This window comes from Falco biarmicus, chromosome 4 (genome assembly GCF_023638135.1).
Source record: "Falco biarmicus isolate bFalBia1 chromosome 4, bFalBia1.pri, whole genome shotgun sequence".
NCBI classification, from domain to species: domain Eukaryota; kingdom Metazoa; phylum Chordata; class Aves; order Falconiformes; family Falconidae; genus Falco; species Falco biarmicus.
Window position 1 is genome coordinate 41,019,265 of NC_079291.1, and position 21,383 is coordinate 41,040,647.

General features: G+C 36.5%; 1 protein-coding gene across 1 annotated transcript in view; it reads left to right on the forward strand.

Annotated features, from left to right (window-relative positions):
- The window catches only part of MALRD1 (MAM and LDL receptor class A domain containing 1), a 282,538-nt gene that overhangs the window by 21,785 nt on the left and 239,370 nt on the right, over positions 1–21,383 (forward strand). The window contains exons 7-11 of the mRNA XM_056334103.1: positions 1,707–1,864; positions 7,750–7,842; positions 10,112–10,319; positions 17,902–18,048; positions 20,973–21,082. Of these exons, the coding sequence (XP_056190078.1) occupies positions 1,707–1,864; positions 7,750–7,842; positions 10,112–10,319; positions 17,902–18,048; positions 20,973–21,082 (716 nt within the window). The remainder of the gene's footprint in view (positions 1–1,706; positions 1,865–7,749; positions 7,843–10,111; positions 10,320–17,901; positions 18,049–20,972; positions 21,083–21,383) is intronic.

Genomic DNA, 21,383 nt, shown 5'->3' on the forward strand with positions numbered 1-21,383 from the left:
AAGAAGAGCTACAAAGTTTGTACAAATCAAGAAAACCATTTCCAATACCGTTAATCCTTAGAAAGCTATTTCATAGATGTTGACTAAAGTTTATGAATAAGGAAACAAATAAATACTTTAGTGTGGTTTATTGCCTGTCCGGTTAAACTGATGTGGTTATACTTTTACAGGCTATATAGAAGAGGGGTGTGTGTGTGTGTGGAAATAAATCCGTATTTTCAGGACAGGAGTTTCTGGATTCATAATTTCTGAAATTAGGCCTCAATTTGTCTCAGAAGCATTCACAATACCTGCATAAAATATATTCCCTAAAGAACAGTTGGTATCCCTTTTAGATGCACGATCATTCTGGATATTTCGCAGAACTTTTGTTTATCTAGTGCTGTTCACTTGATTTCTTATCTAAAACTCATGTTAATTCCACTTTATCCTGTTTGTACAAATTCAAGGACTTAAATTGAACAAGGGAAAAAATGTTATATATCATTATGCTCAAAAAATTAGTTGGTTTTATAATGTCATCATTCTGAAGTTAGATGAAGAACCAGTAGTGTAAATTCTAATGTTGATGCATATTTCTCTTCTGCACAAGGACATAGTCGTAGAAGTGTAGATGCTTTGTTGATCTCTGTCAAACAGAATGCTGGATTAAGTATATAATGCTTCCTTACATCAAGGTTAGCTGCTGTAGCATGAAATTACAAACCTAATTCCAATGAAATTGCAACCACATATTTCAGTGCAAAACATTGTGTAACACAAAGAGTAAACTGGTAACAAAAGGAGAAGAATGTGGTCCCTTATAAAAACCTTCTGAAATAACACTTTCTCCCCTCAGCTTGAAATATATTGTATAACATATGCATTTGAGATAAGTTGTATTTAGAGACAGGAACACAGAAACAGTGTACTTAAGACCTTTAATCAGTCCTTGTTTATTATTTTAATAGCTGTTTTAGAAGACAGGAAAATATTCAGTGACTCAGGAGGGGACAAAAATGGCCTGGTATATTTGGTAAAAAGTATTTAGCTTTTTTATTTCTGACAAATAGAAGATACCGTTGAGGAGATGGAGTACTCTTTCAGTCTCTGTAGGAATGCTGTTATAAGGGGCAGTAGGTCACGAAGAGCACAAATTGCTTTTCAAAAAGAAAGACAATATGCTTCCAACATTTTATTGCAGAACTGGCTGAGAAGTAAAGACCTTGATTACATGGTGGAGATGCTATTGAGTCCTGTAGCAGTAAGACAGAATACTTCCACCTTCTTTTTTTATTTTCTTTAATTTTTGAAGAGTCTACAGAAGTATTACTCTAAAAAGCATATTTTCTGAAAACCATAGTGGAAGCAAGAAGAAAGCCCAGTGTCCAAATGTGTTTCTGATTAAGTATTGAATGGTTGTAAATATAAGGAGGCTGAACTGAATGTGGGACTGTACATCTTTTAATACGCAAAGTAACAGTTTCAAGATGCTATCAACTGATGTAATTCTTGGTTGCTGGGGCTATCTGTGAGTCAAATGAAGATATGCATCTATCTTTTTAATAGGAAACACAGACATCCAAGTCACATCATCAGCGTGATCATCAGATTCCTTTGTTGCTGAGATGGGTTCATAGTTTAATTACAGGAAAGCAGTCCTTATTTTTGTAAACAGAAAAAAATAAGTTTTGTGAAAAATTCTACTTTTTTTAATTATTTTTCAGGCCATTTTCAGTGGTTAGAAGCTGACGAAAACATGTTATATAAAAGGGCTTATCTTAGCAGCTCCGTTTGTCATTGCTCCAGCAAGAATTGCCATTTTCAATTTCATTACTCCATGGCAGACAACAGTGTTCTGAAGGTGGTATTGTTTACTAATCAGGTAAGAAGACACATGCATTCATTTTCAAAAGGTAAAGATATGGTAGCCCAGGTATTACTAGCTAAAATGCAAGGAAATATGCCTACTAGTACATGCCTGCCCCTGAAGTTAGTTTGTGCAAAACAATAACTTGGTATCATTCCACTGATCTATGCAATTGTAAAACCTCGGTATTTGCCATCTCAGCTTTAAACTAATTTGATGGGTAAATGTTCTGCAATAAAACTTCAAGGACAAACTCCAGATGTTACAGAATTAGATAATTTTGGGATTTTGCAGGGCAAATGTATAGTAACAGCTTTTCTAGCCTTCTTCCCATTCTGGAAATGGGAAAATAAGTGTTTTTCTCTATTGAAATACAGAAAAAAGGAAAGTTGCTGGCTTAGGACGTCTGGAAAGATTTTGCTTATGTGCCTAATTTACTTTGCCCAAGTTTTAGAGCAGTAATTTTCCTGTTCTTCTATTAGTAGATGAAATAGCCATGTCAAACTAAAACACAAATGTCAGTTGAGGGACGTTAAGTATTGCCACCTTGCTTACCTCCGTTGCCTTAAGGAGGCTTTCTGCTGTTAGTATTCCCCCTTTTGTTTAATAAATTAAAACTATTATATTACATCTTAATGAAAGCAAGAGCAGTACAGCTGGTCTTATTGGGTTAATGCTCTCATATCTTGGTGTTGGAGTTGAATTATTGTCACCCAACAGTACAAGTATTTAAAAAGATAGATCCACTTCATTCTCAAAGATAAGATGCAAAAAAACTGAAGTGTAACACTACCAAGGGGTCTAAATATAGGAACAGGTAATGGAAATACCTTATTTCTTTTCCACTGTGTCTTCAACTATTCATGAAAATAACTCCAGGCTCTTGCTCATTTTTCATTTCTAACAAGGAATAGCGGTATTTTTCTATGATCCATTACTATATCAGGGAATTGTAACAGTGTTCTGGTCAGAATGTACAGAGATCTGTGCGATAGTACTTGCCACTGAATTCCCAGGTATGATGCCCATGGCAGCCTTGAGACAGAATAGAAATATTGATTTCAGTGGTTCACGAAAGTAAGATCAATGGACCTGATTTAGGGGTTTTCTTTCCCTAAAATAAGGCAAATTATGTGAGCCAAAACTATGAGAAAATTGGCATTTAAGTGCCCATAGAATTGGGAGCCTAAATTGAATTGACTGATAAACAGTTCTTTATTGTATGCATTAGGAAATGTTTTTGGCAGTTATTACATCAGTTCAACCCATCCATTTCCACAACTTCTCTTAGCCCTTAGATGTTTTTGTTATTGTGCTTCTCCTTCAGTCGGAAGTGTATTTATTGCATGCAGACTTATTTAAAGCTGGTGTAGTTACTCGTCCTGCAGAATTTGCCAGAAGCAACTTCAGATGCACAAGCCTCTGCTGGTAGGTTTGTTTTTTTTTAAAAAAAAAAAAGAAAAAGACCCTACATACTCATATTTAAGGCTTTAAACTGAAGTGAAGAGAGGAATAGCTTTTACATATTTTGCTACTGAATCATTACATTGTTTATGACAATCAAATGAATCTTCAAAACTAGCCAAATACTGAGAGACAGAAGTGATAGCCAAGTGCTTGTTCTGACCCTGGAAGACAACAGAGGTGCTCTTCTGGAGGCTATCCTTCAAAATAACCTCTCAATTGCACAGTTCGGTACCATGCAGTTTCTGTGCACTCCCTTTTACTATTTTTATTGGTCAAAACCTCTTGTCTGTGAATAACTCTTCAAATGTCCCAGCACCTGGCACAGATGGAGACTGGATTACATTTAATGTACACTTCCAGTACTGTTCTTAGAGGGCAAGCATCACAGATGTTGTGAATGTATTCCCAGCCTTCCTCGCCCTTTCAAAAGATAAGCCAAAGATGAGTGAAAGTATTTTCTAATACAGACGTTATGACACCAATTGGAAAACAGGGAATGTAAATTGCTCTAGGGTATGAAGAAGGATAGGGAAGATGGACTCTTTGTCAACAGTAACTTGTCGACTTGTATTTAACTTGCAGTCTGTGATAACCTGCAGCTTTTCCTGTTCTATTGCTGGCTTAACAAAGTTGCTTTTCATTCAATACTGCTGTATTTGGTAATTTCATTTTTATTTCCTAACTGTGATTCATATTTATTTGAACTTCGTATTATTGGTTTGAAAGTGGTTTTTGTATACTGAGATGATTTTTAATTCTAATATTTTCTTTCAGAATGTTTGTACTTCCTCCCAATTTAGTCTTATCCGCATTTTTTAAAATTTTATTTTTCATTCCACTGTCCAGTCAGCACTGTAATTATGTCAGGCCCTGCAAGAGACTTCTGCAGAGCCCTATTATAATTTTCTTTTAGTTTGACAGACAACTCCTCTTCCAAATAAGGTTGCACTCCTATTTGTTCACTCACTTGTAGACCTGTTTTACGGTAATTCCATCTGCATCAAATCTCCTCAGTTTGCTTACAGGCTGTCCTATGAGATTATGTTAAAAGCCTTAAGAAAGTAAAGTAATTTCTACTTTTTCAAGTCTGTTTACAATGAAAAGAAAAAGATTATGCTGGCTGAACATGACTTGCTCTTCATCAGAAGCAGCTAATGTAGGTTTCTCACTTTCTAATTCTTTAGCTGCTTACAAGATTATTGTTAGCAATTTGTTCCAGTGTCTTGGGAGTTGTTCAGATGATTGGCTATAATTGCATAGTCTGTATTTTCCCCTTAACTGTAATATATACCCTTTGTTCTCTCAGTTCTCTAGTTTCCCACACATTCCTCTTGGGTTCTCAGTTAGTTGTTGACAGTAAGATATTCCTTCCATTATGTAACCTGTACTTAAAACTTCCCGACTCCCTGCCAGTTTCAGTACTTCTGGCTTACACGTATTTGTAATAATTGTTTTTCTATTTTGGTCCATGTTTGCATTCACACTTCGCAATATTAACTTAGTCACAAAATATAAATAATATTAAATCTCTACTCACTGTCTGCGAAACCTTAAACTTTTCTGTGAAAACTGAAACTAAAGAAGATAATGTTCACTTCAGTTGTATCATTGGCCATTTATTACTTGCTCATTCCTCCTATTAAGTAATGGACTTACACTTCTTCCTTCTATCTTCTTAGTTTTTTATCTTGTATGGATTACAAAACAGATAGAAATTAAACAATAAAAGAACATTTCAACTGATGATGATATGTGCCAGTATATTTTTACCCTAATGCACTAAAATTTCTTTAAGTGTTCAGCAACACTTAAAAAACCATGCAAGTAGTTAAAGGTGATCCATTAATCATTGTGGGGGAACAAATAAGCATTTGTTCCAAATTATTCTCTTAAATGATGCACATTTGCATCATTGCACATTGTACAGTTGCACAGCACTGACTGTATCTGTAGGGAAGTGTCAAAAAAAAAGAAAAAAAGTTGTATTTTATAAATGGAGCTGATAAGAAAAAGTCATGATTGTCTCTTCCATCCTTTAAACCTAAGTAGCATTATCTCAAAAAAAACCCACCACAAACCAAACCCCCAAACGAAAACATAACCAAACATTGCAGGAAAAAGAAAAAAATATTTCCCATTTTAGCTTTACAAACATTTTTTTACAGATAGTAATGTATCACAATAAGGGGAATAGAGTGAAGGTATTTTGAGCAGCTGCTCCCCTGCACCACCAAAATAAATGTTGAGGGAAAGTACTGGAAAAGCAATACATTCAGCATTTTAAAAGAATGCTAGGGATGCAACGAATGTGCTAGAGGGATTAACTCATTTGTAACAAAGAGGTGGAAGCAAACAGTGAGAATACTATAGAGAAAACATTGTGAGGAAAGGAAATAATATTATTGGCTTATTAGAGCTGTATGAAATCAGAGGGTAATGCCTGTTGCATGGAACAATAGCCAATTAAAAAAGCTGATGCATCTGAGGTGATTTACAGCTTTTTGTGTAAAAAAACAGTCCTAGAAGGTCTGGATACTAGCACATGCACAGAACACTCAAGTTTACTGCTCCAAGCCATTTTTCTTAAAATAAATCTGGGAGAAAGATGGTCATGGGGATGGGTATCTAAGGTGTTAATTGAATGTGAACAAAATTATAGAATTCAGATAAATCCAATCAAGCAAACAGCAAACGCAGAGTGTTCCCACAAGGTATACAAATGTGTTTGGAGGGTTTGTATATGTACATGTGTGGGAATTCATTAACTGAAATATTTCTAAAAGCAGACACTTGAGCACAGGCTGTGGTTTTAACTTGTCAGGCAGTATGGAACCTAGTACATCATCCTTTTCTGTGTCTTATATGTGGCTGTTGCAGGCTAATAGATTTTCTTCAGAAGCTGAATTATTTAGCAAAATGAAACAAGTTTTACACAGAATGAAGTGTCCTTGGCACTGAAAGGCTTTTGCTGAATATCTATTCCAAGAACAAGTTGACACATACTTATATCATATACTCATGTGGAAACTCACATCTGACTTTTATTTCTGAAATCAAGTATGTCATGTTGTTTATCCAGATTTGATCTTTCATGTCATTTAGTTTTTGGAATTAAGGTAATGGCTTGACCCTGTCTTGCAGTTTTCTGAAACAGATCTTCAGACACACTCAATAGAGATTTAGTCTTCCAGCTTGGTTAATATAACAGTTGAAGCCTTGGTAGAAAAAGGGCGTAAGTAATCGGCTACTCGTCACAAATCATACCAGTGTTCTGCTGACTCAGACCTCTCAGTCTATCAAGCAGTAGACAGTATCTTCCTCCTTTTTATATTGCAAGGCACAGGAAAGCATAACTGTCCTTGTCTATATTATTGATAACATTTCACATACCTATCATATCCCCTTTTATTCATCTCCTTTAAGGTCAACTGTTCTTATCTTTTAAGTTTTTCTCCATACAAGAGACTTTCCACTTCTCTTATATAGCTTCTTATTTTTTTCTGAACTGTGTCTAATTCTGTAACACTCTGTGGGAAAGGTATGACCAGTACTTTGCACAGTATCCTAAAAGGGGTCTCACTATTGATACTTGTAATGGTAGGTCTGTTTGTATGTATAGCCTATATTAACTTTTCCTGCATTTCCCCCGTCTTTCTGGTTTTGCTCTATTTTGGAGCTGATTCTTGGAAAAAATTTTATTTAAGTATATGAAGTTCACAATGCTGCATTTCTTTTCTTTATACTGGCCTCAGCATGTTCCAGGATCATGACCAGAAGCCGAATGAGCATGAGCTGGTTTTGGTCATATTATTGAATCAAAAAGGGCTTGAAGTGCTTGCATAAAGGGAGCTTTACCATATTTGGCACCCTTGCTGTTATCCTTAGGAGGTGAAGTGAAAATGGGGATTGAAGTAACTCAGAACATGACTAGGACCTGTTAGATAGTACTCTGTCTGCTTGCTTTACAGATAAAAAAAAAATAAAAATTTAGCAAAGTTGCTTGTGTCATTTTGACAGACCCTAAATTCAGTTCTAAGAAAACTAAGTCTAATCATAACACAACATAATATAAGCAGTTATTCATGAAAAAGAAATAATGTAGAGAGTACCATGGAAACATATTGTTAAATTCAGCAATAACATGGCTTAATTTGCATATTAATTCACTTTAATTCTACCAAGTTGACTCTTGATAATTACATTATTAGCCTGTTTAATCACAGTAAACATGTCTTGTCTTTCCCCTCTCTCCTATAGAGCTCAGTGCAGAGATTGCAAATGAACATGTGAAACTCTATTTCCTCATACCGAGCAACTTTCTATATGGTGGTCATTTGGCTAGGATATGAAAAGATAGAGGACAAAAGAATGGTTTTGATAATTTATAGAGTAACACAAATTATCTTTATAATATCATATGCTACATTTTACAGGAGGAATATGTCTTCTGGGAAACCAACGTCATGACTAAGGAGGAATGGGTCAAAATGGATATACAGCTACCAACAGGGCTAGAAAAATTAAAGGTATGGGTGAAAAAGGCATGTGCTCAATTTTTGAACATGCTTTACCTTATTGTTTATAAAGCTTCTAGGAAACTAAAAAATTCCTTAAAATTATACATACCCTGAAGGTTTTGCTGTTCTTCATTGCTTTGATATGAAGGAAGCTCTGGTTATAGCTCAACAAAACCTCTACATAAGTATCACATGTTGAAGCTTCTGGTCTTTAATAACATGCAAGAAAATGAGTACAGATCTCACCATATTTTAGTTAGCCACCCGAGTTCATCTCAGGTATTACTAACTCATTTAAATATAAATGTAATTAAGTGAGATGATGTGAATGATGTTTGTGGGATTTCAGTGAAATTATTTAAACCAGAAAAGTGAGAGAATACCTTCCCCTGGAATTTTCAGGCATAGAAAAGAATGCAAAGTTGCAACTACTTAATTCTTAAATTAATTTACAAGTGTCTATTTTAAGTAATTTTACATTTACTTTCGTAAATTTTACATCTACTTTCATTTTTCGTAATACTGTAAATAACATTCATATTTCACTGTCTCAGCAATCAGCTGAAAATGTAATCTTTGTGAATGGACAAGGACTAAGCCTGCTGCAGGAATTGACATTTTGATATATATTAGAATGAACGCCTTTCAGCAAGCTAGTAGGTTATAAATACCTGTTGTTGCCTGTCTGTCATGGTTTAACCCCAGCCAGCAACCAAGTACCACGCAGCCGCTTGCTCACTCCTCCCTACCCGGAGGGATGGGGAGGAGAATTGGAAAGGAATGGAAAACTCAAGGGTTGAGATAAAAATATTTTAATAATTTAAATAAAATAAAACCGTAATAATAATAACAATAACAACAGTAATAATAGTAATAATAACAACAACAATAATAATAATGTTATAACGGAAAGGTGGGGAAAAGGATAAAAACCAAAGGAAAAGGGAGAAAGAAAAACAAGCGATGCACAGTACAACTGCTCACCACCCACTGACTGATGCCCAGCCAGTCCCCGAGCAACGATCCCCCCAAGTTTATATACCAAGCATGATGTCCCATGGTATGAACCTCTTTGGCTGGTTCAGGTCAGCTGTCCTGGCTGTGTCCCCTCCCAGTTTCCTGTGTCCCTCCAGCCCTCTGGCTGGCAAGGCCCAAGAAACTGAGAAGTCCTTGACTTAGTATGAACATTACCCAGCAACAACTAAAAATGCCAGTGCATTATCAACATTGTTTTCTGAGACTTAGGCTCTGATCATGTCCCAGTTTGTCCAAACCCACAATTCAATTTTTTTATTTGTTCCCTCAGCTCCTGCTCTTCTCTATCAGTGCTTTCATTCATAGCAGTCTTCATCTTTCTGATGAATCCAAGCTTGTTTCCTCCTGATTGTTGCTTTAGCACAGCTGAAAAAGACTTGGAGAGCAGGAGTAGGATAACTCCTTGCTTTGAGACCCAGCAGATCCAGGCTCCACAGTGGTCAGGAGCAAGAGGTGTTCTGAAACTTCATTGCTGTAAATCAGCTTGTGTAAAGTCTGGTCAATGCAAGGAAACTGTCACAGAGAGAAATGTTCCTTGAATCTCTATGCCAATAACAGTAAAATAAGCAGGGCCAGGGCACAGGCCCAAGATTAGCAAGTGATAGTCCATGCAGTAAAAACATTAGCATGGTCCCTAGCAAGGTTTTGACACAAGCAGCTTGCTGTCTCCCAGAAAGTTCCTGGAACAGTTCAAAGGTTACCAGCAGTCAGATACCAATCCCACTGCATAGCCTGGATGCAGCCTTCTCATCTTAAGTGATGAAATAGGTATTGTTGTTAAGCTATGCTGTGCCAATTGGTCTCCAAGGACAGTTCCTAACCCATTTTATTCAACTGTGAGTATGCTTGAAAAATTTTTGTCTTGGGCATCTGCAGAATGAGGTTCTGAAGAGATTTCAGAGCAGAAGCCAACTTCAGGACATTACATTCCAGGTGGCTCTTCTAAAACACAGGGGCACTGCAACTTTTTAGCCAAACAGTTATGAGATTAGGAATTTTTCTTTAAAATAGGTTTTTACTTCATTCTTGGAATTTGTCAAACTATTTTAGCTGAAAATTTTCAGAAATGTCAACCTGAGATCGTCATATAAAACTTCAGCTGCTGCTTCGAAATTTGTCATGGTTTTGTAATGGAAAGTATGCAGTACTTTTTACACATAGAACATTACTGTTTTATATAAATAAAAATCAGTTTCTCGCTGTTGTCTGTCAATGCAAATATTTTAACTGTAACATTTCACAGCTTATGTTTAAAGGAACGCTCCAGAGCAGGGAAGGTTTCATCTGTCTGAATAGCATCCAGCTCTTGGACGCTACACCATCAGAGCCATCCAATTTCTGCTCCTCAGAAAAATTCACCTGCACTAATGGGCAGTCCACAGAGCCCGGATCAGCATGTGACTGTCACCTAGATTGTTCTGATGGCAGCGATGAGGATCCAGCAGCCTGCTGTAAGTAAATTTCATTGCTTTAGAAAGACAGCGTGCTGAAGAGTATTTGTGAAACCTAAAGAGGTCTATTCAAACTCTGACTAGAAAAATTATTATTTATATGGCTTCTTTTCCCCAGAGTATTTAATGATGCACAGGTTAGTGACTATGTTCATAACATTTTCTGTCATGCATTTTTCTTCTCATTGCTTTCTATTCCCATTGGAATATGTTTTGAATCCAGGCAGCAATTTTTCAAGTACCTGCAGAAATGCAAAATTTTGCATATTTTTGCTTAATTATATCCCCTATATAAAATATTTATAACCTCTACTTCTCTAATTTGAGTAGGACTGAAATCTGCCTTAGGATTTGTTGTTTGAATTCCTTTCTAATTTAGACCTCTGTTAGCTGTTGTCAGAAAATGCATTAGGTGACATGATACTTGCGTGGTGATACAAATCACCATACAAATTGGCTACGATTCAGAAGCTACATGTTACTCATGATACTTTCAGTTGAAGGTAAATTTGCTTAGAACCCACAGTTTCCACTGTACAGTTAAGAGTAAAAGAAAATAATTAAAATTACTGAAGATGTCTATAATAGTTCTAAAACATTTTAGATCTCCATGTGAAAGTAGCTTTAGAGACCCTGTCATTTCTAAAATGAATATTATACAGTGTACACCTGTATGTCTGTGGTAGTAACACTTAAATCTGTGTTTAATCTTTTCAGTTACTTAAATAACAGTGCAGGAGCCATCTCTGAAACAAGGAACATGCAACAAGTAATACTGCAATAACATTTTAAATAGGAAGGTTTATAATGTTTTATTTCTAGGTGAAATCTAAGCCAACATTAAAGTCTATAGGGGCTCCCTCTGAGAGATCTGTTTTCCTTTTTTACAAGACTTGACCCTATGCTGCTAGCTCTGCGTGTTTGCTGGTAGGAGTGCGGAGAGTACTCTCATGCTCTTCAGGAGGAGGAATGGAATGAAATTGAACAGTACTTTAAAAATTGGCTTTTTTCTCAGCAATTTAGTGTTCCCTTTTCAGTAACAATGTGAGAAAATTGTGGTGAATAATGACTGGGAATATAGGAGAATAATTTTAAGGTTTAAAAGGAGGATGAAAAATAATTGTCCCAGTTGAAGGGTAGCTGTTAATAGTACTACACAAAGTGAAATTAAAGATAACCCTAAACACTTACAGGCAATTATATTTTGCATGAAATACCCTATACTTCCTTATTTTATTTTTACCTCTGTGCCTTGGACACTGGACACTGGCATTGGGTAACTGAGAAGTTAACAAATAACCTAGGTATAGTTGGTATTTTAAAGTTAAAAAAACTATCACAGTGGGACTCACTTTTGAGAATACTGCTTCTGTCATGCTCATGTGGATGGGTCAGAAAAACCGGAGAGTTGGCAGAAGAAAGGTCAGAATGGTCTGGGAGTCTCAACACTGTCCTTTGTGACATCTCTAGAATTAGGGTGCTGGGGCAAGGGCTGATGGGAGGTATAGCCAGTGCAAAACCCTCTTCAATAGCTCTGCTTAGTGCTCCACTGTCTGCTGCTGCCTTCACAGTTAACTTTGGTATTACTGGGCACCGATCCTCCACAAACTCCTAGTGTATCTCAATCGAAAGAAAATCATACTCAATTGAACCTGAGGCATAGAGACCGTGTGTTTCACCCTGTGGTGAGGTATTTACAGGTTGAAGACGTATTATTTGGTTGGAGCAGGGCATAAAAGTATACTTATCCTCTCAAAAAAGGGGGAAAAAAGGTGCTTTTCTAAAATATAAGTGACCCATAGCAGTTGCATGTTGCTCTGAATACTGGCTGAGAAGAAAAAAAAAAAAAAAGCCATCTTTAAAATAACAATAACTGGTTTTAAACTTGCCCCCTTTTAATGACGAATACTGTCTTGGAACTTCACACACCTTTTCAGGAAAGAGGACCCTAAGGGTGGAATTTAGATCTTCAGCAGTTTGGTCAGCTTAGAAGACCCATCTTTCTGACACTTTCTGCAGTCTTGTACAAAAGAGACCTAATGGAAAAATCATCCTTTATTTTTGTCCTTTTTTCCTTGCATTATGTACATTTTCCATGTGATCTTGAAATTTTCCTCCGTGATATTTAGTGTGCACGAGATTTATTCACATTAATTTTCAGTTAAAAGTCCTGTCAGGTACAATAATGCATATTTTAGCCTCTATTCTTTTAGGTATTTTAACGTCTGTCCTTGGATACATCCTCAGTATTTTCCTTTGATGAAGTACTCTTATGTACTGAAAGAGTTGACAGATCTCCATACTGAATGAAAATGAAGGCAGACAGCTGTGACTTAGCAATGTGAAGAATTTACCTCTTGTTTGAGGATTTTTCTTGCTTCATTGTAATGGAGAGGGAAAAATAATGTTTCTCTTTTCTCATAAGACCATTCATGCCAAGTTAAACATAATAAAAAAAATTATTACAAAACCAAATATGTACATTTTGCAACGCTTCTTAAACTTTGTTTTATGCCTGCTTATTTATATAAATATATATTTAAATATATGAGATTTAAGTCTTGAAAAATTAGGAACTTGTTTAGGAAACATGCACATGAGTAACCACATTTATTTGAGTAGTTTTGTTGAAATCAATCTAATAAAGTGACAAATTATGAAATTAATGTTTTTAGTATTCAATTCTACATTTTTCTTGTAGTTTGACACCACTTGCTTGAGATCACTTCTAAATTTAATATTTCACATTAACTGATAATAAATTATAGAAATCTAGCTAATACATTAGAAACAGGTAGTTATTCAGACCATTTAAAGGATTAAAAAGACCACTATCATGCTGATGTCTTTTATTTATTTCCTACCTAACATGAAAGAAATTCTGCACTAAATATCATGCCAAATAACAAATATTTCTAGCGCTATATTTACTATTATTATACATGATTCATATGTAACATACACAATACTAGAAAAACATCACAAATAAATCAGTAAATAGCAATCCTAGCAAAACTTGGGGAGGAGTCTAGGAAGTGCTTGCTATTTTCAAGTGATACCACACTTCGACACAGTAGTGTTTCTGGAAATTGCCTACTCATCAGCATTCCTGTAGATTCAAAATGACTGTGGAGTGGGACATCCTACAGCTGTTTCTGAAAGAACATCACCTTCTATTTAGCCTAATTAGAAGCTTCCTTAAAACATCTGTCTTTAACTCTTCTGATCTTAATTTTGCATCTCTAGTATTAACTTATATATTCTCAGCCGTTTCATAGGATTTGTATACTTGATGAATGGAAAATACGTAAAATGAAGGAAATTTCTGTAATTTTAAAGCTGTGTACCTTTTACTGCATTTCATTTACAGTATAGCAATTTACAATTGCAAATCCTTGAAACCTTCTACAGTGGATGAACACATATGCAAATCCTTTCATTAACATTCAACTTTAAAGTAGAAAGAGCATTTTTTTAGTCTGAAACATTTGTTTTACTATGCATTTATGTGTTTCCTGTGACACATTAATTGTCTGGAGTTGTCAATATTTGTCCATCAATCTTGTATGTACATGTGGAGAAAAAAGAAGCTACAGACATAATATTTTCACTTCTTCATTTCTTATGAACACTGTGTAGCATCGCCTTTGTGTTTCACCAGAACAGTTAAAGTAAGCATACCCTCTGCAGATCCAGGGTCGAGATGAGATTCTCTGAACATCACCAGTCTCTTAACCCTAAGCAAGGTAACTGAACAGTTTCAGAAGATGAGGCCGTCTCACTTAAGGGACTAGGATGTTATGAGGGTTCTAATGAATTATGACATATAGAAGTTCAGGCTAGATGACCTATGGCCATCTGTGATCTTTCTGCATGAATCCTTTAGCAAATTCTAGATAAATAAAACTAATCACAAACTGTTAGGGAACGTGCACGGATGGTCAGTAAGAAGGTATATGCATATTACTTCCCATTCCAAAAATAACATTAAATGTCAGTCAGAAATGAGAAAATACTTATGACAGAGGCATCACAGAGGTGCTTTGGTTGCTGGTCATTACAGGTAGTTTATACCCTGAATTCCTTAGGAGCTTGGGTGCTGCCACACTGAGCAAGGCTAGCAGCCCTTCTCATTCAATTCTGTTAGTCACAGAAACACCAGCCTGATGGAGAGACAAGCTGTGTGTCCCCAGTTGTGTTCATTTGATGGAGCTGCCATAGTAGGATTGAAAAGATTCATCCAGTTGCACACTAGCAAAGCTGAAGCAATGTTAATTGGCTGGTAAACCGGCCTAGCTGATAGGACTGCTTTGTTTTCCCCACAGGAGAATCAAGAAGAGCTGGGAGAGGTAGAGTAAGCTAATCACAGAAAAAAACTTTTCCATTTAATCTCCCAGTGCTCTTGGAATATATGCTTTGTTTCCTGTTTCTTTTTTTTAAAAAAAAAAAAACCTGTAAAAAATGGTTCATATTAATTGAAGAATCTTTGTAGTGTATTTTGTGGCTTTAGTAAGCTCCACATATTTCTTGAAATTCAAGGAGATGTTTGGGGAACATTTTTTCTCCCAGTTACATTCTGGAGTCATTGTTTTTGCAGGACTGTTGTAATAATTTACTCCTTGACTTGTTGAGATATACTAATACACTCATATTAAAAAAAAAAAAAAAAGTAAAAAATTGGCTTGTTATTAAAATGAATTAATGCAGTTTGTTGTTTCCTTTCTAATTTCCTTTCTGTTTTGCTGAATTATAAAGAGATGAGTGTCCAAAAATGAGAACAAATTGGGTTTGCTTTCAGAATGTGGGAGATCTTCCTGCAATTTGAATCCAGTGAAGTCTTTCCACTGAAATAAAGAAATGTAAGCTCTGATGGTAAGAGGTGCAGTAGGGAAGGGTGTAATATATCATAAATATACTTTATGTCTGTTTAACTTACATAACTGCAGTGTGACTCCTCCAAAAATGTATGTTGTGCAGTCACTTATTTTCCAGCTATAGATAGTAAAACATTCCCTATAATCACTTGAAGGCTCAAATAAAAAATGTAGAAAAAGGCTGTGAATAATAAAAATTATGCACTGTTTCAATGAGAAAGGAGCATTTCTCAAAGTTTATTAATGTTTGAGCAATGAAAAAATACACTAAGTAACTGTCTAACTTGCATTTGGGTTTCAGCCAAAGCACAGAACCTTTTTTTTCAAGCTTGATTAAACATTTACAAGCACCCCTTGAGTTTTTAGAATTAAGTAGGGATAAAATTTAAGTCAAACTGTTAACTCAGACAATTGGGTTTCACTGGGTTTATAGCCTAGCTGTTCTCTAACGTATTTAATACTTTTAAAAATGAAATGTTGCTTCCAGAAACTGTGTATGGTGGAACACTTGGGCTTGGTAAGTGACTCTGGCCCAGTGCCTCTGTGTGACTGGATGCTGGTATAGAGGTTGTCATTTTAAATGACAGGTTCAATGGGGGGTGGGGGTGGGGAAGGAAAGCATCTAAAACATGGTTAACATTTCAATATTTAGTGAAATGGAGCCACATTTTTTTGTTCCTGCCCCCCTTCCCCCCCAAACCCTAAAAGCACAACACCACAAATATTTTTCCTACCTTTATAATTGTGTTCAGACGTGAATAAAGTTTGAAAATGTAACTGGGCAATATAATTCGGTGTAGAATTGTGCCTTTTTGTATGTTGCATGTCTTCCCCTGGCCCCATTTGTATATTCAACCTAAAAGGTGATGTTCATACATTTCTTTCTAAATCCATAGTGTTAGAAGAAATTCTGCTAGTGTCTACCAATGTAAGAAATTACGATTTCACCAGACCTCTCTTTTTGTTGACCATGGAGGGCAGGCATGGGCTCCATCTGATAACAGCCTTACTGCTTTGCCAATTCTTTTAGTATACAATTTCCAAATGTGAAAATTTCCAAATTTTCACTGTGAGCAAATGAAAAACCCTGAGCCTGATATTGAGCCACATTAAATGACAACAGATCTGGTGTCATCAGCACATGAAAGATGTTCTTCATACTGCAATAAAGAGTCTTGTCATGATCCTAAGTACCTCTAGTTAAAATAATTAACCCCTGACCATGCCCCCCCCCCCCAAATCCCATGCTAAATACCTTGTTGAGCTGTGAAATATTAATAATTAGTACCATTCTGATTGCTTTTTCATATTTAAACCATTATTTTAATATTGGTATAGCATTTTCCTTCCAGGAACGTTTTTTGGTTGCTCAGTATAGCCTCAATAACTACGCAATAACTGAGTAGGTTCTTTGTGTCTACATGGTCATTGATGTCTTTTTGCATAGTACTATGCAGCCACTGCAGTCAGGTTTTTATGCAGAAGACCTTTTGCAGGGTTTAGGGAAGCCAGAGGGAAGAGATGTTTAAACAAAGAATGTTTGATTTTTTGTGTCACATTAGTTCTCTCAAGACTGTTTAGCTAAGTATTAATTACCGTACAGCAAAACAGCTTAGTCTTGAATATAAATTTGCATATTCTAGCTTAATGTATTAGCAATTGAAGTCTAATTAACAAGGTACCTTGTCAAGAGCATGAAAATTCTGTAATTTAATAAGTTAACCAAGTTTCACGTTTAACTAATTATACTGCACTAAACAGGAAAGCATGCTCCATTGAATTTTAACGTATATGCTGAATCCAGCTAAGAGATACTGATATTTGTGATTTATTTAATACCTTAAGATTTAACTGCTTAAATAATCTCTTTATACCTGAAAAACCTTTACTACAGAGCTTTACTTCATGGTACTTCAACAAAGGTACATGTCATTTTGGTTTTGTACAATCTGAAAACTGAAGTAATATTTTTAATCATGTCTGAGGCTGATGTGATAGGATAAAAGTACCATGAAGTCTAGAAAGAGACAAGTACAATTCAAAAGTAATGTTTACAATTATGATAAGTGACTGAAAGAATGAGGTGTAGTGCTTTGTGAAGCTGTTCTGGATCAGGAAAGAAAGCTATCAGATTATACTATTTTCTCATCAAAATAATTGTACTCAAGAAATGAGAGTGTGTGAGACTGTTAGGCAGTGGAAGTCTAATCCATAGCAACTGAGAAAATAGTCTTTTACTTTGCAATAAAAATATCTAGGAGACCTGAATAATTCATAAAATTAAATCTCATTTTCAAAAATAAATTAAGCGGAAGTTTAATTTATCTTTACTTTCATTGTATTAAAAGCACTAAATAAATCTGATCCCCCCCCATTCATAATTATCTTTCCAGTAGAATTCATCTTTTAAAAAACATATATTACTTTCATAATCTGTCAGCAGCCTGTGTACAGATCTCATTGTTAATATGATATAGTTTATTCTCTTATAGGTGGTCTGGGTTTGATTAAGAAGGGAAAGGACTGCATGATCTGTTCCCTGTATTCTAGAACTTTTTGTCCATCTAAGTAATCTGAATTTCAGTGAAACATACCAGCACATCTTTAAGACTCCTTGGACATCCAAATACAAAATACATAGTTATGGTGTTAAACTGTTACATCAAATTTGATTTTATGATCTCTTACTGTCGTTCTTTTTACAACAGCTAATTTCACTATATGTGATTTTGAGAGTGACTTCTGTGGATGGAAGCCACTGGGCATAGGTGATGCTGACTGGCACATAATGAAAGAACAGGCTCCCCTTGACAGGAAACTCCCTAGCAGAGTTCTTACAACTAATACTGGACATGGTGAGATATCTTTTTTTATTATTTTCTTCCTTCTGTGATAAGTATTTCTATTGTAAATGGTGACAGATTTGATAACTGATTTGAAATGGTTGCTACATAGTGTATATATATATATATATAACATAGGTAACATTACAGAAAGCTAGTCTTTTGGGGATGTTCTTTCTTAGATGTGATTTGATTACTATGCCTTTGTAACTTCATCTTCTGTGGAGGCAATCAATGATGTATGATACTTGATGCAGCCTTCAGTGTTTTGAGATGCTGACTTTTGAACTGAAATAGCTAACTTTGTTCACACATATTATAAGAATTTTTGTACCCAATATTCACACTGGGGCCGTTCTTGAGAATATTATTTGGACAAAATATCACTGTGGCTTTTTGTACAGTGCAGGGAAATTAATCAGTTTTGTCTGGGAAAAACAGAGTGAGTGTAATGTCCTTTGAACCATTGATCTTCCGTAAGCACATAGTTGCCATACAACGCATTCAGCTGGAAAAAAGTTTATTCCAGTAGAGGTCTGTTTTAAAGTATTTTTCCAAAATGAAAATGTTATCGCAGCATACTGCATAAAACTAAAACTTCCTAGCATGTTTGTCATTGTCAAATATTAGCAAATTGTCATATTAGCAAATATTCTGTGACTTCAGTTTTATTAAAATGTATCTATTACACTGCTTCCAGTGGAGATTAGATTACTTTAAAATCTGGGTTGCAGTCCAATACCCCTTTAAGGTAAACTTTTAAAATTATGTATATTATCTTAGAGCCAGACCTCCACACTTCTCTCTCATGTTCATGTTAAAGGAATGTGGAATATTAAGTGTTCCACTTCAAGCAATCAAAGGTAAAGGAATCCTAGGATACAAATTCACCTGGGCAAACCCTAGTGGGGTATGAGTATGTGTGTGCATCCTAGATAATAATTCTAACCACACAATCATACCTTTTCTTCCATTGGTCCTCAAATGATGAACTGCACCAAAGTTGCCATTCACTTTCTCAGAAGCTATTCAATATTTCATTTTATTGTCTCTATGGCACTGGATCAGCTTCCAAACTGTCATAGCTCTCGAGAAGGGCACTGACATGCCTGTGTCTTTCCCATGTGGGTTATTCTAGGTGCTGGTGGGAACCGAGGTGTAATGTGGTCATAATGAAGGTTGCTGATAGAAACATCTGCTCTGCAGCCTAAGCAGCATGTTAAATTAGCCCATATGGAACTATGTGCTGCTGCTCTTCAGCTGCTTTGATACCTGAATCATTAAGAGTTAAGTTCACATCTTGCTCGCATACATTGTTGCAGGTTGAAGCCTCAAGGAGATCTTGAGGTTGCCATGCAGCACCTCTCAAGCCTACTAATGACGCATTCCCCGTATAAGTCAGTGCAAAGGTCTTTCTGAGGTGGTTTTGTACCCATCTGTTCCCGCTACAGCCACATCATGGCTTAAGAATTAGGCTTCCAGAGTTTGAGGTCCTTTGGGTTGCAACACATTGCTTGTGGTACCACAGAGTGTTCATCTCTCTTCTTTCCTGGGGAGGGCAGCAGCAAATTTTGATTAATGAAAATCTTAACAAGGCTACTGTAAAAGCCTCAGCTGCAAATTAAAAGAGGCTCCTTTGAAGTACCCTTGCATTCCAATGAGGGGAGCTTCCCTCACACTGTGGAGCACGACATGCCTGCTTGTACAAGGAGCTGTAACGGTCAACTCTTTGTGCCAGCCTTGCTAAAGTGATGTGATTATTCACGTGGAGCTGGACCTAACCCTCTGCTTCATTATGTATCCATGGGAAGTAAATGGCTAAGGAGTATGACTGTGGCAGCACAATAGCTGATTTTCCAAGATGTAAGGCAATATGTGTAATATCAATGCGCCAACAAGACTGAGCCTTTAGTGTTGTTTTGCATAGACTTTCATGAAAAAGTCTCAGTATTCAGCAAAGGCAGCACTGACGGCATTCAAAATATGCTGCTTTAGGGCCCCTTGAAAATGTTTATCCTTCCCTACCTTTGTCTGAAGCACATCTGCTGTAGTTCAATTCCAAAGGCAGTTCGTTTGCCAGAGTTCAGATTAGATCTTTAATTAAGCTTTCATCCCCACTAGCGCAGACAACAATGTCAAGTCTGTGGACCCCATGAGAAAATATAGCTTATTCCATTGGCTCCCATGGTCTGCAACATTGTTGGCATGCTTAAAACTGGCTGGGCTGCACGGAGAGTGAATGCTGTACCCTAAAGGAAATTAATTTTTGTTCTAAATTCTGTTTGAAACATTATTTAAGTCAATTAAAAAGTGTTCTTTAGGGATCTCAGCTGAGGTCTATGCTGCTTGATCTCCAGGGTGCTCTGTGTTGCAGCTCCTGCAGTCCCTCTGCTCTCCCCAGCCTGTGTGGGGAGTGGTCGGGTACCGTGCAAAGGTGATGGGAAGTAGTTGTACTGTTTGGAGGCTAGAGGTATTAAGATTTTTGCCTGAAAAGGGCAGATAAAAAAATACACCCAGTTGGGTCTGCACAGTAAAGCCCTCACAGAAGCAACATCTGAACTAACTTTGCAGGGCTCTGTATTTACTTTTTGAGGTTTAAATGCTTGCAGATGCCATGACAGGGTAGCCTTAGCAATGGCTGCCCAACTACCCTTTTTTCCTTCTCCATCTTTCCTCGTCTTTGGACTCAGTCATACTAATTTTATTGCAGAAGAAAGAGGCAGGAGCATTTAGCAATTCTATTTTGTCTTTGTCGACACAGACATTGGCAAGACTCTCCTCATTATCCACAGAGACTGAACTGACAGCAAAGCTGTTTCATTTGTTTGCATTTATGGATGAGCTTTATGTGCCTCATGGAGCACATAGCTACCTCTCTGAGGTAGATGCCATTTAAGTATGAGTTACTTCTCATACTTTTTTGAATTTGTTTACAGGAGCATTCATTTACTTCAGTGGATCACATCGGATGGACACAAAGATGGCCGTGTCTCGTCTAGGGAGCCCTTTCCTTATCAAACTGTCCCCTGGGCTTTCCTGCTGTCAGGTAACAGTTTGTTATTAATTGTCCCCACCTTTGTAAACTATCACTCACCTGATGCGCAGATGTGCTAGTTTTCATGCTTCAGGGGTTGCTGCTGAAGAACTGGCTCCATTTCAATACCAGTGGAAGTAGTTACAGACTAACTCTTTGGGAGGAGGGAGATGCGGCAGGCTTTTTACTGCTTTGCTGCGAAATTTTTGTATCTGATTATTATTCTTTCTAAAGCATCCACCAGGTGTCTCAGATTTAAGGCTACTTTTCAGGTTTTTTGTATGCTATGAGACACCTGGCTGGACCACAGTAT